Source organism: Salvelinus namaycush, chromosome 1 (genome assembly GCF_016432855.1).
Source record: "Salvelinus namaycush isolate Seneca chromosome 1, SaNama_1.0, whole genome shotgun sequence".
Classification (NCBI taxonomy): Eukaryota; Metazoa; Chordata; class Actinopteri; order Salmoniformes; family Salmonidae; genus Salvelinus; species Salvelinus namaycush.
In genome coordinates this window covers 1,976,198-1,995,453 of record NC_052307.1, presented here as the reverse complement: position 1 = coordinate 1,995,453, position 19,256 = coordinate 1,976,198, and the positions used below count along the sequence as shown (strand labels likewise).

At 45.2% G+C, this 19,256-nt stretch overlaps 1 protein-coding gene across 1 annotated transcript in view; it reads right to left on the bottom strand.

Moving 5' to 3' along the window:
- LOC120050059 (AT-rich interactive domain-containing protein 3A-like) overlaps nucleotides 1–3,353 on the bottom strand; it is a 123,568-nt gene extending 120,215 nt beyond the window's left edge. Inside the window, exons 1-2 of the mRNA XM_038996686.1 lie at nucleotides 3,012–3,353; nucleotides 1,799–2,503 (exon numbers count right to left, since the gene is read on the bottom strand). Coding sequence (XP_038852614.1) covers nucleotides 1,799–2,503; nucleotides 3,012–3,050 — 744 coding nt within the window. The 5' untranslated portion in view covers nucleotides 3,051–3,353. The remainder of the gene's footprint in view (nucleotides 1–1,798; nucleotides 2,504–3,011) is intronic.
- Nucleotides 3,354–19,256: the final 15,903 nt, after the last annotated feature.

Sequence of the window (19,256 nt, the reverse complement as noted above, 5' to 3'; positions counted from 1 at the left end):
GGCGCTCACCGTGTCATTCACACCACAGAGAGTAGAGCAGGGCGCTACACCGTGTCATTCACACCACCGAGAGTAGAGCAGGGAGCTACACCGTGTCATTCACACCACCGAGAGTAGAGCAGGGGAATACACCGTGTCATTCACACCACCGAGAGTAGAGCAGGGCGCTCACCGTGTCATTCACACCACCGAGAGTAGAGCAGGGCGCTCACCGTGTCATTCACACCACAGAGAGTAGAGCAGGGCGCTACACCGTGTCATTCACACCACAGAGAGTAGAGCAGGGGAATACACCGTGTCATTCACACCACCGAGAGTAGAGCAGGGCGCTCACCGTGTCATTCACACCACCGAGAGTAGAGCAGGGAGCTACACCGTGTCATTCACACCACCGAGAGTAGAGCAGGGCGTTACACCGTGTCATTCACACCACAGAGAGTAGAGCAGGGCGCTACACTGTGTCATTCACACCATCGAGAGTAGAGCAGGGCGCTACACCGTGTCATACAGAGAGGTTTTTTTCATCAGACATGATGGCTTATGGGTACATTCATGAGTGTGTACAATATTACTGTTCTCAGATTATTTTATTGATAGATTTTTGTGTATGAAAATGTTGTGTTTTTTTGCTAAATACTATATATCCATTGTTTAGCTGAAATGGAATGTTTGTATTCTGTAAATTTGACTGTGATACGTGGCTGGCTCACCTAGCTATCTTAAATTAATGCACTTACTGTTAATCACTCTTTTTTTACATTTATTTTATCTTTATTTAACTAGGCAAGTCAGTTAAGAAAAAAAACTTATTTTCAATGAGTGTGTTATCTGCCTTGTTCAGGGGCAGAACAACAGATGTTGTACCTTGTCAGCTCTGGGATTTGATCTTGCAACCTTTCGGTTACTAGTCCAACGCTCTAACCACTAGGTTACGCTGCCGCCCAGTTAGATAAGACCATCTGCTAAATAACTAAAATGTCAAATGTACATGTTTCACATACAGATCTCATATCTATTGAATGATTTGTTATTTATTTATTAAAATGTTTGTAATTTGTTACATTAGAGTGTGTAAAACCTAGCAGTACTACTGATTTATCTGAGCGTGAGGAGGATATATATTATTACTGTGTAAAACCTAGCAGTACTACTGATTTATCTGAGAGGGAGGAGGATATATATTATTACTGTGTAAAACCTAGCCGTACTACTTATTTATCTGAGAGTGAGGAGGATATATATTATTACTGTGTAAAACCTAGCAGTACTACTGATTTATCTGAGAGTGAGGTGGATATATATTATTACTGTGTAAAACCTAGCAGTACTACTTATTTATCTGAGAGGGAGGTGGATATATATTATTACTCTGTAAAACCTCTAATCCTCTAGAGACTCTACAGATGTAGGATCTTAATTTGAGCCAGTTTGCTACAGAAGGAAAATAATCCTGCAGCAAGAAAAAAAAAAGTGAATCCCTATGTGGATTATAGCTCATGGACATTTTTGTAAGGGTTCATACATTTTTTCGTTAGGGAAAATCAAGTCTGAAATTTCAAAGTGGAAATTACAAACTTTTGAAGCTTTTCTAAAACTCAAATACAATGTTTGCATTTCCTGTGGAAATTAAGATTTTACGTCTGTATAGTCAAACATAAGTTTCAATTGTGTTTTGGATTTAGTAAAAGCTTCATTCTAGGCTGATTTAGTAAGGAGGTTGGGTTGTTATCAACAGGGTTTGTACAGTCAGTTGAGTAAAAGTTTCATATCAAAGGTATTACTTATTAGTCAGCTTTACCTGTTTGAATTGCTCGTCGTAAGTCCATTCGTGTTGCTGAGACTGTGGTGCCTTCCCGCCCGGGGTCTCTGACTGCCGGGGCGCAGCGAAAGACGGAGGGCTTCTGGACATGAGATGTACAAGGGTGTCTTTTGGCGAGTCTCCCGCCCCGGGGTGCATGGGGTGGCGGGGCTGGTAGTGGCTTAGAGACCCCTCCATGTCTTCCTCATCGTCCACAATTCCCTCGTTGTCCATGTCATCTCCATCCAGATCCCGGTCGTAATCATCCATACCTCGGTCCATGCCCTCTGGATCATCGTCCATATCGGAGTAGTCGGCTTTGGCCGTGTGCCTGTGAGCGTCAAGACTGTGAGGGAGAGCCAGTTCCCGTTCAGCGGAGCTCGCCAACCCGAGAGAAGAGTTCGCTATTCCCGCAGCGAAAGCGCCCCGGACCGCTGCCTGGTAGTGGCGGAAGGCCAGGGCTTGTTGGTGGATCTGGGACTCGACCATGGAGCGGAGGTCTTTCTCTTTCTCGGCCTGACGGAGCTTCTCTTGTAGCGCCAGGCGGGCAGCCTGCTGTCTTTGGAGGTTTTCCATGACCGCCTCTAGCTTCATGCCTCCGCCGTTGGGCTGGTGGGACTGTGAGTGTGAACCGGGTAAGTGGCTGTGTGTCGAGGCAGAGGAGACGAGCAGGGGGAGGTTGCAGGCCGAGGAGAACGCTGCTTGCTGTGGAGGGCGTAGGAGTAAGAATAACCACTCAAAATGAAAACTATTGTAAGTCATAAACTGTTAAGAAATAACTTTGTAATAAAGTGGAACAACAGCATGGCCATGCGTATTATGCTGATTTGGCCGCTGGAGTCGATATATCCTAAAACGTGGTTTCTAACGTGTTAAAAGTGCCACATAAATATACTACAATGTAAACTACTGTATTTCGTAAATGAACGTGGGTAACAAAGTAACGTGTTGTGCTGTATAATGCTGATGACGCTATAATAGGCTTGTGTGTACTGTGACAAAATAAACATTTACATTCAACCACTGGTACTATTTCTCTATAACGCATCCGAAACGTTCGTGTCAAATCTATTGAAGATTTTAAAATTAAATGTTGTGTAAAAAAAAGTTACTTTACTGTAAATGTGATTCAAACATCTACATACTCTATTAACAACAACCAATCAAAAATCATTTAAACGTGGTTAGCGAAGGAACAAAATGTGATGCTTACCAAAGCAGATTTAGTTGCTAAACTGGTGTTATCAACCATGCTTCGCTAGTCAGATCAGACCGAAATATCAAACCGTTCACAAAGTATCTCCTTTCAATGTTAGATGTGGAAGTATTCCTGAATGCTGATTGAACATCGGGATCCGTGTCTCGATTGAAGCAAACAGAATAATGTTTATAAATGTAGTCGCAGTGATCGAGTCTATAAACCCTGAAGTTTTTGGCAAGAAGTGGCAACTGTAATCAGAATGACCTCTCCAGGCGAAGGATCAGCCCTGTAGTCAAAATGACCTCTTCAGGCGAAGGATCGGCCCTTCTGCTCCCATTTGCTAACAACACGTCAATACAGTGATATACGGAGGGCAGGGTCTACTGACGACCTAGGAAATACACTTTAACAACCGCAGAGAACCGACGGATCCCACATCGCCAAGTGTTGGAAACCATCCAAAAGGGGTCTGTTAATAGGTTACACGTTCTGTAATCTATAAATACATGTTGTTATTCATTAGGCTATTTAGCCTGGACCCTGTCCTACATACACTGCCCTAGTCGTTTCACACAACCCCCGGGCCTACTACGTAGGCTACGTATTGTTGTCTTTTTTTTTTCTCGACATAAATACATTTAGGGGTTTTGTTTTTTTGTGCAACGTAAAAGTTTTAATTCCGTAAAAGAACAAGCAAATAGGTCTACGTGCTTACGTCAGAGCGGGGAAACTGTTTCGCGTTCCATTGCAGGTCATGGCTAGAAGGGGTCCAGCTTTTGTCAAATTAACGTCAAAAGTTTTTTTAATTAATTTGAGTTGCATTTTAGCTAACCCTTTTCCTAACCTTAACCTAATTCTCCTAACCTGCTACATTAATTCTCCTAAACTGCCTTGTAAGTTATCCCAACCTGCTACGAAAAGTCAAATCTGACGTTAATTTGACAAAAGCTGGATACCTTCTAGCCATTCCCTCCATTGTCAGCGGCAGAATGTTTTTAACATTTCATTCAACTCAATTCCCATCTAAATGTATGAATGTTGACAGATTACACCTCTCAAAAGTGATCCCATTCCATATGGTAAATTAATTGACACAAAAGCCTACTACTCAGAACCGGAGGACATAGGCCTAGCTAAGCCTTCAACCCAGAACCAGAGGACATAGGCCTAGCGAAGTCTACTACTCAGAACCAGAGAACATAGGCCTAGCTAAGTGTACTACTCAGAACCAGAGGACATAGGCCTAGCGAAGCCTACAACCCAGAACCAGAGGACATAGGCCTAGCTAAGCCTACTACCCAGAACCGGAGAACATAGGCCTAGTGAAGCCTACAACCCAGAACCGGAGGACATAGGCCTAGTGAAGCCTACAACCCAGAACCGGAGGACATAGGCCTAGCTAAGCGTACTACTCAGAACCAGAGGACATAGGCCTAGCTAAGCGTACTACTCAGAACCAGAGGACATAGGCCTAGCTAAGCCTACTACTCAGAACCAGAGGACATAGGCCTAGCTAAGCCTACTACCCAGAACCAGAGGACATAGGCCTAGCTAAGCGTACCTAAGGGCATCATAAACACAAACTGCACCAGGAAAAGAAAGCTGTGAGTGTTTACAACGACTAACTTCATCTACTTGATGAGCTGCTTGTTGTCACTTGTTTCCATTCAATACATGAGGTTGACATCACCTAAGGCAGCAGACCAGAAAACACTGACGTTCTGTAGTAGAATAAAGGTTCGTGTGAAAGTAATGAATACAGTGAAGTCATTTTAACACCTTTTGTATTTCTGTACTCTGAATCATAGACTGTAAAACATATGGTCTCTGAATATACCTGTGCTGATGTACATCAACTCCAAAGGAAACACTTAAAATTCTAGTGACTTTGTGTTTTTCTTGTATAATGCATTTGTTGAGCTGTATCTGTCATGTGTCAATTGTGCTGTTATGTGTTTACTATCTAATCCAAAATGCCACAAACTAAGTTTCCTCTGGGGAAATTAAAGCTATTCTCTTCTGTTCTATTCTCTTCTGTTCTATTCTCTTCTGTTCTCTTCTGTTCTATTCTGTTCTATTCTGTTCTGTTCTGTTCTATTCTCTTTTGTTCTATTCTGTTCTCTTCTGTTCTATTCTGTTCTATTCTGTTCTCTTCTGTTCTCTTCTGTTCTATTCTCTTCTGTTCTATTCTGTTCCATTCTGTTCTCTTCTGTTCTCTTCTGTTCTGTTCTATTCTCTTTTGTTCTATTCTGTTCTCTTCTGTTCTCTTCTGTTCTATTCTCTTCTATTCTATTATCTTCTGTCCTCTTCTGTTCTCTTCTGTTCTGTTCTGTTCTGTTCTGTTCTATTCTGTTCTCTTCTGTTCTCTTCTATTCTGTTCTATTCTGTTCTGTTCTGTTCTATTCTGTTCTGTTCTATTCTGTTCTATTCTGTTCTCTTCTGTTCTGTTCTCTTCTATTCTGTTCTCTTCTGTTCTATTCTATTCTGTTCTATTCTGTTCTATTCTCTTTTGTTCTATTCTCTTTTGTTCTATTCTGTTCTGTTCTGTTCTATTCTGTTCTCTTTTATTCTCTTTTGTTCTCTTTTGTTCTATTCTGTTATATTCTCTTTTGTTCTCTTCTGTTCTCTTCTATTCTGTTCTCTTCTGTTCTATTCTGTTCTGTTCTCTTCTGTTCTATTCTGTTCTCTTCTGTTCTCTTCTATTCTGTTCTCTTCTGTTCTCTTCTGTTCTCTTCTGTTCTCTTCTGTTCTCTTCTGTTCTCTTCTGTTCTGGTCTATTCTCTTCTGTTCTCCTCTGTTCTCTTCTGTTCTCTTCTGTTCTCTTCTCTTCTGGTCTGTTCTCTTCTGTTCTCTTCTGTTCTCTTCTGTTCTGTTCTGTTCTGTTCTGTTCTGTTCTATTCTGTTCTCTTCTGTTCTCTTCTGTTCTATTCTGTTCTCTTCTATTCTGTTCTCTTCTGTTCTCTTCTATTCTGTTCTCTTCTATTCTGTTCTCTTCTGTTCTGTTCTATTCTGTTCTCTTCTATTCTGTTCTATTCTGTTCTCTTCTATTCTGTTCTCTTCTATTCTGTTCTCTTCTGTTCTATTCTGTTCTTTTCTGTTCTTTTCTGATCTCTTCTGTTCTCTTATATTCTCTTCTGTTCTGTTCTCTTCTATTCTGTTCTCTTCTGTTCTATTCTATTCTCTTCTATTCTCTTCTGTTCTATTCTGTTCTCTTCTATTCTCTTCTGTTCTATTCTATTCTCTTCTGTTCTCTTCTGTTCTCTTCTGTTCTATTCTATTATGTTCTGTTCTCTTCTGTTCTATTCTGTTCTCTTCTGTTCTATTCTGTTCTCCTCTGTTCTCCTCTGTTCTCCTCTGTTCTCCTCTGTTCTCTTCTATTTTCTTCTGTTCTCTTCTGTTCTATTCTACAGGCTCGAGTTGGATGCTTTGTGTTTACTGTAGTTATATAATATAACTACAGTAAATGATAAATGATATTGTATGCCTATGTTGACTTTGTGGAAATTCCTCTGTATTCTGTCCATATATTTGTCTATTGCTGGCAGCACCATTTCACAGAATCGATTCTGGGTATGGGTAAATGTACTTGGTGAATAAAAGTGATGATGATGAAGTGGAGAAGCTAATAATACTCTGTTTGGTCCTGGATGACTGTGTGCCATTATCTCATCACGATGACCTCATGTGAAACATAACTCCTCTTTTTGTTTTGTCCCCTGGTTACCGTTACCGACCCCTGGTTACCGGCCCCACGTCCATCTAGGACAGAGAGAGAGAGGGATACTTCTATGACTAAATATATGACTTTTAATCTAAAGGGAAGACGGTTTGTTCATTGTAAGGAGAACATCAACGGTATGAACTGAAGTGTGATCAAAATATAAATTATTCACATAGAAATGACTGTAAATGTCCAACTATTTTTAAACAAAGTAGGTTGAATATTGAATGTCATTAAGAGATTGAATATATTTGACATGTTCTCTGTTCTCAGCATTATACTGTGATGTAAAGTCCTCTATTTCTTTCTCTATTGAAGCAGATAGCAGGTAATAGGTAGCAGATAGCAGGTAACAGGTAGCAGATAGCAGGTAATAGGTAGCAGATAGCAGGTAATAGGTAGCAGATAGCAGGTAACAGGTAGCAGGTAATAGGTAGCAGGTAATAGGTAGCAGGTAATAGGTAGCAGGTAACAGGTAGCAGATAGCAGGTAATAGGTAGCAGATAGCAGGTAACAGGTAGCAGATAGCAGGTAATAGGTAGCAGATAGCAGGTAATAGGTAGCAGATAGCAGGTAGCAGGTAGCAGATAGCAGGTAATAGGTAGCAGATAGCAGGTAATAGGTAGCAGATAGCAGGTAATAGGTAGCAGATAGCAGGTAATAGGTAGCAGATAGCAGGTAACAGGTAGCAGATAGCAGGTAATAGGTAGCAGATGGCAGGTAATAGGTAGCAGGTAGCAGGTAATAGGTAGCAGGTAATAGGTAGCAGATAGCAGGTAATAGGTAGCAGATAGCAGGTAACAGGTAGCAGATAGCAGGTAATAGGTAGCAGATAGCAGGTAATAGGTAGCAGATAGCAGGTAATAGGTAGCAGGTAATAGGTAGCAGGTAATAGGTAGCAGATAGCAGGTAACAGGTAGCAGGTAATAGGTAGCAGATAGCAGGTAATAGGTAGCAGATAGCAGGTAATAGGTAGCAGATAGCAGGTAACAGGTAGCAGGTAATAGGTAGCAGATAGCAGGTAACAGGTAGCAGATAGCAGATAATAGGTAGCAGGTAATAGGTAGCAGATAGCAGGTAATAGGTAGCAGATAGCAGGTAATAGGTAGCAGATAGCAGGTAATAGGTAGCAGGTAATAGGTAGCAGATAGCAGGTAATAGGTAGCAGGTAATAGGTAGCAGGTAATAGGTAGCAGGTAATAGGTAGCAGATAGCAGGTAACAGGTAGCAGGTAATAGGTAGCAGGTAATAGGTAATAGGTAGCAGGTAATAGGTAGCAGATAGCAGGTAACAGGTAGCAGGTAATAGGTAGCAGGTAATAGGTAATAGGTAGCAGGTAACAGATAGCAGGTAACAGGTAGCAGGTAATAGGTAGCAGATAGCAGGTAATAGGTAGCAGATAGCAGGTAACAGGTAGCAGATAGCAGGTAATAGGTAGCAGATAGCAGGTAACAGGTAGCAGATAGCAGGTAATAGGTAGCAGGTAACAGGTAGCAGGTAGCAGGTAATAGGTAGCAGGTAATAGGTAGCAGGTAGCAGGTAATAGGTAGCAGGTAATAGGTAGCAGGTAATAGGTAGCAGATAGCAGATAATAGGTAGCAGGTAATAGGTAGCAGATAGCAGGTAATAGGTAGCAGGTAACAGGTAGCAGATAGCAGGTAATAGGTAGCAGATAGCAGGTAACAGGTAGCAGATAGCAGGTAATAGGTAGCAGATAGCAGGTAACAGGTAGCAGATAGCAGGTAATAGGTAGCAGATAGCAGGTAATAGGTAGCAGATAGCAGGTAATAGGTAGCAGATAGCAGGTAACAGGTAGCAGATAGCAGGTAATAGGTAGCAGATAGCAGGTAACAGGTAGCAGATAGCAGGTAACAGGTAGCAGATAGCAGGTAATAGGTAGCAGATAGCAGGTAACAGGTAGCAGATAGCAGGTAATAGGTAGCAGATAGCAGGTAATAGGTAGCAGATAGCAGGTAATAGGTAACAGGTAGCAGATAGCAGGTAACAGGTAGCAGGTAACAGGTAATAGGTAGCAGATAGCAGGTAATAGGTAGCAGATAGCAGGTAACAGGTAGCAGATAGCAGGTAACAGGTAGCAGGTAACAGGTAGCAGGTAATAGGTAGCAGATAGCAGGTAATAGGTAGCAGATAGCAGATAGCAGATAGCAGGTAACAGGTAGCAGGTAACAGGTAGCAGATAGCAGGTAACAGGTAGCAGGTAATAGGTAATAGGTAGCAGATAGCAGGTAATAGGTAGCAGATAGCAGGTAATAGGTAGCAGGTAACAGGTAGCAGATAGCAGGTAACAGGTAACAGGTAGCAGGTAATAGGTAATAGGTAGCAGATAGCAGGTAATAGGTAGCAGATAGCAGGTAATAGGTAGCAGATAGCAGGTAATAGGTAGCAGATAGCAGGTAACAGGTAGAAGATAGCAGGTAACAGGTAGCAGATAGCAGGTAATAGGTAGCAGATAGCAGGTAATAGGTAGCAGATAGCAGGTAATAGGTAGCAGATAGCAGGTAACAGGTAGCAGGTAATAGGTAGCAGGTAATAGGTAGCAGGTAATAGGTAGCAGGTAACAGGTAGCAGATAGCAGGTAATAGGTAGCAGATAGCAGGTAATAGGTAGCAGATAGCAGGTAACAGGTAGCAGATAGCAGGTAATAGGTAGCAGATAGCAGGTAATAGGTAGCAGATAGCAGGTAGCAGGTAGCAGATAGCAGGTAATAGGTAGCAGATAGCAGGTAATAGGTAGCAGATAGCAGGTAATAGGTAGCAGATAGCAGGTAATAGGTAGCAGATAGCAGGTAACAGGTAGCAGATAGCAGGTAATAGGTAGCAGATGGCAGGTAATAGGTAGCAGGTAGCAGGTAATAGGTAGCAGGTAATAGGTAGCAGATAGCAGGTAATAGGTAGCAGATAGCAGGTAACAGGTAGCAGATAGCAGGTAATAGGTAGCAGATAGCAGGTAATAGGTAGCAGATAGCAGGTAATAGGTAGCAGATAGCAGGTAATAGGTAGCAGATAGCAGGTAATAGGTAGCAGATAGCAGGTAATAGGTAGCAGATAGCAGGTAATAGGTAGCAGGTAATAGGTAGCAGATAGCAGGTAATAGGTAGCAGATAGCAGGTAATAGGTAGCAGATGGCAGGTAATAGGTAGCAGATAGCAGGTAATAGGTAGCAGATAGCAGGTAATAGGTAGCAGATAGCAGGTAACAGGTAGCAGATAGCAGGTAATAGGTAGCAGGTAATAGGTAGGAGATAGCAGGTAATAGGTAGCAGATGGCAGGTAATAGGTAGCAGATAGCAGGTAATAGGTTGCAGATGGCAGGTAATAGGTAGCAGATGGCAGGTAATAGGTAGCAGATAGCAGGTAATAGGTAGCAGATAGCAGGTAATAGGTAGCAGATAGCAGGTAATAGGTAGCAGGTAATAGGTAGGAGATAGCAGGTAATAGGTAGCAGATGGCAGGTAATAGGTAGCAGATAGCAGGTAATAGGTTGCAGATGGCAGGTAATAGGTAGCAGATAGCAGGTAATAGGTAGCAGATAGCAGGTAATAGGTAGCAGATGGCAGGTAATAGGTAGCAGATAGCAGGTAATAGGTAGCAGGTAATAGGTAGCAGATAGCAGGTAATAGGTAGCAGGTAATAGGTAGCAGATAGCAGGTAATAGGTAGCAGATAGCAGGTAATAGGTAGCAGATAGCAGGTAATAGGTAGCAGATAGCAGGTAATAGGTAGCAGGTAATAGGTAGCAGATAGCAGGTAATAGGTAGCAGATAGCAGGTAATAGGTAGCAGGTAATAGGTAGCAGGTAATAGGTAGCAGATAGCAGGTAATAGGTAGCAGGTAATAGGTAGCAGATAGCAGGTAATAGGTAGCAGATAGCAGGTAATAGGTAGCAGGTAATAGGTAGCAGATAGCAGGTAATAGGTAGCAGGTAATAGGTAGCAGATAATAGGTAGCAGATAGCAGGTAATAGGTAGCAGATAGCAGGTAATAGGTAGCAGGTAATAGGTAGCAGATAGCAGGTAATAGGTAGCAGATAGCAGGTAATAGGTAGCAGATAGCAGGTAATAGGTAGCAGATAGCAGGTAATAGGTAGCAGGTAATAGGTAGCAGATAGCAGGTAATAGGTAGCAGATAGCAGGTAATAGGTAGCAGATAGCAGGTAATAGGTAGCAGGTAATAGGTAGCAGATAGCAGGTAATAGGTAGCAGGTAGCAGGTACCAGATAATAGGTAGCAGATAGCAGGTAATAGGTAGCAGGTAATAGGTAATAGGTAGCAGATAGCAGGTAATAGGTAGCAGATAGCAGGTAATAGGTAGCAGATAGCAGGTAATAGGTAGCAGATAGCAGGTAATAGGTAGCAGATAGCAGGTAATAGGTAGCAGGTAATAGGTAGCAGATAGCAGGTAATAGGTAGCAGGTAATAGGTAATAGGTAGCAGATAGCAGGTAATAGGTAGCAGGTAATAGGTAGCAGGTAGCAGGTAATAGGTAACAGGTAGCAGGTAATAGGTAGCAGATAGCAGATAGCAGGTAGAAAGTAATACGTAGCAGGTAGGGGGTAATACGTAGCAGGTAGCAGGTAATAGGTTGCAGATGGCAGGTAATAGGTAGCAGATAGCAGGTAATAGGTAGCAGATAGCAGGTAGCAGGTAGCAGGTAATAGGTTGCAGATGGCAGGTAATAGGTAGCAGATAGCAGGTAGCAGGTAATAGGTAGCAGGTAGCAGATGTCTTGTGTTTCCAACAGAGCATTAGATTCCTTCTGTTAGGCCCAACAACAGGTTATAGTCCATCTAATGAATAAGCTAAAGTTGTCATTGAAATTGTATTCTATTGCGCAATAAAACATTTCACAGTATAATAAATAATACACCAAATGGAATTCATTGATATTCAAATAGCAAGTTGCAATTTCAGTGTTTTAGAAGAGCATGTCTTTGTTTAGTATTGTCTTGAAAGACACCACTCTCATTCATAACTGTAACTAAACTTCTACAAATGAGAGATCTTGAACCATAATCATATAACCGCCAGACAAAATGGTGAAGTCATGTTTTTACGAAGCATCGGTATGACATGGTTATCTGTAGATATACAGTATACTATATATCTAGAAGTCTGTGTAGGATATAATTATGCTAACCCCTGTGATTACTCAACATTTACGATAATGACGCCTCAATTATGGTCTGCTGTGATCTTCCAGAGATGATTTGGTTGGAGCAAATGGATCTGACATCATTAACAGCGGAACTGACATCATTAACAGTAGAACTGACATCATTAACAGTAGAACTGACATCATTAACGGTGGATCTGACATCATTAACGGTGGAACTGACATCAATAACATTGGAACTGACATTAACAGTGGAACTGACATCATTAACAGTGGAACTGACATCATTAACGGTGGAACTGACATCATTAACAGTGGAACTGACATCATTACCAGTGGAACTGACATCATTAACAGTGGAACTGACATCATTAACAGTAGAACTGACATCATTAACGGTGGATCTGACATCATTAACGGTGGAACTGACATCAATAACATTGGAACTGACATCATTAACAGTGGAACTGACATTAACAGTGGAACTGACATCATTAACGGTGGAACTGACATCATTAACGGTGGAACTGACATCATTAACAGTGGAACTGACATCATTACCAGTGGAACTGACATCATTAACAGTGGAACTGACATCATTAACAGTATAACTGACATCATTAACGGTGGATCTGACATCATTAACGGTGGAACTGACATCAATAACATTGGAACTGACATCATTAACAGTGGAACTGACATTAACAGTGGAACTGACATCATTAACGGTGGAACTGACATCATTACCAGTGGAACTGACATCATTGACAGTGGAACTGACATCATTAACAGTGGAACTGACATCATTAACAGTGGAACTGACATCATTAACAGTGGAACTGACATCATTAACGGTGGAACTGGCATCATTAACGGTGGAACTGGCATCATTAACAGCAGAACTGATATCATTAACATTGGAACTGACATCATTACCAGTGGAACTGACATCATTACCAGTGGAACTGACATCATTAACAGTGGAACTGACATCATTAACAGTGGAACTGACATCATTAACAGTGGAACTGATATCATGGCACTTTAGAATTAGAAGAGGCAAATCTCAATGACATTTCCTTGATTCCTCGTATCCTCTCTCCTCACCTCCTTCTCCAACCCCATTTGATGACAATTTTAGAGAGGAGGGACCTCTGTTCTTCTCATCTAATGGGTTTTGAGATGGAGGCAAGAAGAGAGGACGCTATGAATCAAGGAAATGCAATCGGGATTCTCCAGAGGAGTCCAAATGTTCTTTAAAGGACCCCCCAGAGGAAGGTACTGCCACTATTTCAACATCATTTCCTGTCCTAGAGAGGAAATGCACATTTAGGTTCCACCTCCAAAGAATGACAAAGGCTTCTTATGGATATTCACTTGTTGGGTTTAGGAATTTCCCCATGGAGTTGATAGCCATCAACAAATAGGGCACTGACAGTTGTCAGTGTAGCTAGCTATCATGCTAACCTAATATAGCTAGCTAATGTTATCTGTTGATTTGCTCCATGGCTCAGGCAGCCTAGTGGACACATGGCTCAGGCAGCCTAGTGGACACAAGGCTCAGTCAGCTAAGTGGACACAAGGCTCAGTCAGCTAAGTGGACTCAAGGCTCAGGCAGCCTAGTGGACACAAGGCTCAGGCAGCCTAGTGGACACAAGGCTCAGGCAGCCTAGTGGACACAAGGCTCAGTCAGCCTAGTGGACGCAAGGCTCAGGCAGCTAAGTGGACACAAGGCTCAGGCAGCCTAGTGGACACAAGGCTCAGTCAGCCTAGTGGACACAAGGCTCAGGCAGCCTAGTGGACACAAGGCTCAGTCAGCCTAGTGGACACAAGGCTCAGTCAGCTAAGTGGACACAAGGCTCAGTCAGCCTAGTGGACACAAGGCTCAGGCAGCCTAGTGGACACAAGGCTCAGGCAGCCTAGTGGACACAAGCCTCAGTCAGCTAAGTGGACACAAGGCTCAGGCAGCCTAGTGGACGCAAGGCTCAGTCAGCTAAGTGGACACAAGGCTCAGTCAGCTAAGTGGACACAAGGCTCAGGCAGCCTAGTGGAAGCAAGGCTCAGGCAGCTAAGTGGACACAAGGCTCAGTCAGCTAAGTGGACACAAGGCTCAGTCAGCTAAGTGGACACAAGGCTCAGGCAGCTAAGTGGACACAAGGCTCAGTCAGCTAAGTGGACACAAGGCTCAGTCAGCTAAGTGGACACAAGGCTCAGTCAGCTAAGTGGACACAAGGCTCAGTCAGCTAAGTGGACACAAGGCTCAGGCAGCTAAGTGGACACAAGGCTCAGTCAGCTAAGTGGACACAAGGCTCAGTCAGCTAAGTGGACACAAGGCTCAGTCAGCTAAGTGGACACAAGGCTCAGTCAGCTAAGTGGACACAAGGCTCAGTCAGCTAAGTGGACACAAGGCTCAGTCAGCCTAGTGGACACAAAGCTGTTTATCTCATCTCAATCACGAGGAGGAATAACTTTGCAGTTGTTTTCTGATGAATAAACAATGCCATGCTGGTGAGTGGTAACGTTCAAATAAAACCAAAACGTAGGCTGAAAATAATTTGAACGTCTTTAGAACGTCAGCAAAAAAATAGGAGTTGACCTCCAGCAGGCCACAAATGTGCATGTGTCTGTTCAAACGGTCAGAAACAGACTCCATGAGGGTGGTATGAGGGCCCGATGTCCACAGGTGGGGGTTGTGCTTACAGCCCAACACCGTGCAGGACGTTTGGCATTTGCCAGAGAACACCAAGATTGGCAAATTCGCCACTGGCGCCCTGTGCTCTTCAAAGATGAAAGCAGGTTCACACTGAGCACATGAGCACATGTGACAGACGTGACAGAGTCTGGAGACGCCGTGGAGAACGTTCTGCTGCCTGCAACATCCTCCAGCATGACCGGTTTGGCGGTGGGTCAGTCATGGTGTGGGGTGGCATTTCTTTGTGGAGCCGCACAGCCCTCCATGTGCTCGCCAGAGGTAGCCTGACTGCCATTAGGTACCGAGATGAGATCCTCAGACACCTTGTGAGACCATATGCTGACACATGCACATTTGTGGCCTGCTGGAGGTCATTTTGCAGGGCTCTGGCAGTGCTCCTCCTTGCACAAAGGCGGAGGTAGCGGTCCTGCTGCTGGGTTGTTCCCCTCCTACGGCCTCCTCCACGTCTCCTGATGTACTGGCCTGTCTCCTGGTAGCGCCTCCATGCTCTGGACACTACGCTGAGACACAGCAAACCTTCTTGCCACAGCTCGCATTGATGTGCCATCCTGGATGAGCTGAACTACCTGAGCCACTTGTGTGGGTAGTAGACTCCGTCTCATGCTACCACTAGAGTGAAAGCACCGCCAGCATTCAAAAGTGACCAAAACATCAGCCAGGAAGCATAGGAACTGAGAAGTGGTCTGTGGTCACCACCTGCAGAACCACTCCTTTATTGGGGGTGTCTTGCTAATTGCCCATAATTTCCACCTTTTGTCTATTCCATTTGCACAACAGCATGTGAAATTTATTGTCAATCAGTGTTGCTTCCTAAGTGGACAGTTTGATTTCACAGAAGTGTGATTGACTTGGAGTTACATTGTGTTGTTTAAGTGTTCCCTTTATTTTTTTGAGCAGTGTAGTTCATTGAACCAGCATGGGAAACTGTGTTTAAACCATTTACAATGAAGATTTGTGAAGTTATTTGGATTTTTACAAATTATCTTTGAAAGACATGGGCCTGAAAAAGAGACGTTTCTTTTTTTGCTGAGTTTATGTACAGTTGAAGTCGGAAGTTTACATACACTTAGGTTGGAGTCATTAAAACTAGTTTTTCAACCACTCCACAGATTTCTTGTTAACAAACTATAGTTTTAGCAAGTCGGTTAGGACATCTACTTTGTGCATGACACAAGTCATTTTTCCAACAATTGTTTACAGACAGATTATTTCACTTATAATTCACTGTATCACAATTCCAGTGGGTCATACACTAAGTCGGCTGTGCCTTTAAACAGCTTGGAAAATTCCAGAAAATGATGTCATGGATTTAAAAGCTTCTGACAGGCTAATTTACATAATTTGAGTCAATTGGAGGTGTACCTGTGGATGTATTTCAAGGCCTACCTTCAAACTCAGTGCCTCTTTGCTTGACATCATGGGAAAATCAAAAGAAATCAACCAAGACCTCAAAAAAAGAAATTGAAGACCTCCACAAGTCTGGTTCATCCTTGGGAGCAATTTCCAAACGCCTGAAGGTACCACGTTCATCTATACAAATAATAGTACGCCAGTATAAACACCATGGGACGACGCAGCCGTCATACCGCTCAGGAAGGAGACGCGTTCTGTCTCCTAGAGATGAACGTATTTGGTGCGAAAAGTGCAAATCAATCACAGAACAACAGCAAAGGACCTTGTGAAGATGCTGGAGGAAACAGGTACAAAAGTATCTATATCCACAGTAAAACGAGTCCTATATTGACATAACCAGAAGGGCCACTCAGCAAGGAAGAAGCCACTCCTCCAAAATCGCCATAAAAAAGCCAGACTACGGTTTGCAACTGCACATGGGGGCAAAGATCGTACTTTTTGGAGAAATGTCCTCTGGTCTAATGAAACAAAAATAGAACTGTTTGGCCATAATGACCATCATTATGTTTGGAGGAAAAAGGGGGAGGATTGCAAGCCGAAGAACACTATCCCAACCATGAAGCACGGGGGTGGCAGCATCATGTTGTGGGGGTGCTTTGCTGCAGGAGGGACTGGTGCACTTCACAAAATGGATGGTTTCATGAGGCAGGAAAAATATGTGGATATATTGAAGCAACATCTCAAGACATCAGTCAGGAAATTAAAGCTTGGTCGCAAATGGGTCTTCCAAATGGACAATGACCCCAAGCATACTTCCAAAGTTGTGGCAAAATGGCTTAAGGACAACAAAGTCAATGTAACGGCTTTCTTCCATAGGTGAAGGAGAGGACCAAAGTGCAGCGCGGCTAGTGTTCAACATGTTTAATAAAAGAACAAGTGAAACACTACAAACAACATACAAAATAACAAATGTGCAAAACCGATACAGACCTATCTGGTGCAGAACACAAACACAGAGACAGGTAACAAACACCCACAAAATCCCAACACAAAACAAGCCTCCTATATATGATTCTCAATCAGGGACAACGATTACCATCTGCCTCTGATTGAGAACCATATTAGGCTGGACATAGAAACAGACAAACTAGACACACAACATAGAATTCCCACCCAGCTCACGTCCTGACCAACTAAACACATACAAAACAGAAAACAGGTCAGGAACGTGACAGAACCCCCCCCTCAAGGTGCGAACTCCGGGCGCACCCCTAAAACTCAAGGGGAGGGTCTGGGTGGGCATCTGTCCGCGGTGGCGGCTCCGGCGCAGGACGAGGACACCACTCCACCACTGTCTTTGTCCCCCTCCTTAGCGTCCTTTGAGTGGCGACCCTCGCCCACGACCTTGGCCTAAGAATCCTCCCCAAGGCCCCCACATGATTTAGGAGGTAGCTCAGGACAGAGAGGTAGCTCAGGACAGAGAGGTAGCTCAGGACAGAGAGGTAGCTCAGGACAGAGAGGTAGCTCAGGACAGAGGGGCAACTCCGGACTAATGGCAGCTCCGGACTGAGTGGCAGCTCCGGACTGAGTGGCAGCTCCGGACTGAGTGGCAGCTCCGGACTGGGTGGCAGCTCCGGACTGGGTGGCAGCTCATGACTGGGTGGCAGCTCATGACTGGGTGGCAGCTCATGACTGGGTGGCAGCTCATGACTGGGTGGCAGCTCATGACTGGGTGGCAGCTCATGACTGGAGGGCAGCTCATGACTGGAGGGCAGCTCATGACTATAGGGCAGCTCATGACTATAGGGCAGCTCATGACTATAGGGCAGCTCATGACTATAGGGCAGCTCATGACTGTAGGGCAGCTCATGACTGTAGGGCAGCTCATGACTGTAGGGCAGCTCATGACTGTAGGGCAGCTCATGACTGTAGGGCAGCTCTGGCAGCTCCTGACTGGCTGGCGGCTCTGGCAGCTCCTGACCGGCTGGCGTCTCTGGCAGCTCCTGACCGGCTGGCGTCTCTGGCAGCTCCTGACCGGCTGGCGTCTCTGGCAGCTCCTGACCGGCTGGCGTCTCTGGCAGCTCCTGACCGGCTGGCGTCTCTGGCAGCTCCTGACCGGCTGGCGTCTCTGGCAGCTCCTGACCGGCTGGCGTCTCTGGCAGCTCCTGACCGGCTGGCGTCTCTGGCAGCTCCTGACCGGCTGGCGTCTCTGGCAGCTCCTGACCGGCTGGCGTCTCTGGCAGCTCCTGACCGGCTGGCGTCTCTGGCAGCTCCTGACTGGCTGGCGTCTCTGGCAGCTCCTGACTGACGGACGGCTCTAGCGGCTCCTGACTGACGGACGGCTCTAATGGCTCGGGACAGACGGGCGGCTCTAATGGCTCGTGGCAGACGGATGACTCAGATGGCGCTGGGCAGACAGATGGCTCAGATGGCGCTAGGCAGACAGATGGCTCAGATGGCGCTGGGCAGACGGATGGCTCAGACGGCGCTGGGCAGACGGATGGCTCAGACGGCGCTGGGCAGACGGATGGCTCAGACGGCGCTGGGCAGACGGATGGCTCAGACGGCGCTGGGCAGACGAGCAGTGCAGGCGGCGTTGGGCAGACGGGCAGTTCAGGCACCGCTGGGCAGACGGCAGACTCTGGCCGGCTGAGACGCACTATAGGCCTGATGCGTGGTGCCGGAACTGGAGGTACCGGGCTGAGGGCACGCACCTCAGGGCGAGTGCGGGGAGGAGGAACAGGGCTCTGGAGATGCACTGGAAGCCTGGTGCGTGGTGTAGGCACTGGTGGTACTGGGCTGGGGCGGGAAGGTGGCGCCGGATATACCGGACCGTGAAGGAGGACACGCGCTCTTGAGCACCGAGCCTCTCCAACCTTACCAGGTTGAATGGTCCCCGTAGCCCTGCCAGTGCGGCGAGGTGGAATAGCCCGCACTGGGCTATGCAGGCGAACCGGGGACACCACCTGTAAGGCTGGTGCCATGTACGCCGGCCCGAGGAGACGTACTGGAGGCCAGATATGTTGGGCCGGCTTCATGGCACCCGGCTCGATGCCCAACCTAGCCCTACCAGTGCGGCAAGGTGGAATAGCCCGCACTGGGCTAAGCACGCGTACTGGGGACACCGTGCGCTTTACCGCATAACACGGTGTCTGACCAGTACGACGCCCTCTCACTCCACGGTAAGCCCGGGGAGTTGGCTCAGGTATCCAACCCGGCTTCGCCACACTCCCCTTTAGCCCCCCCCCAAGAAATTTTTGGGTGAGCCTCTCGGGCTTCCAGCCTCTCTTACGTGCTGCCTCCTCAATCCACCGCTCCTGGGCTGTGGCTGCCTCCTTCT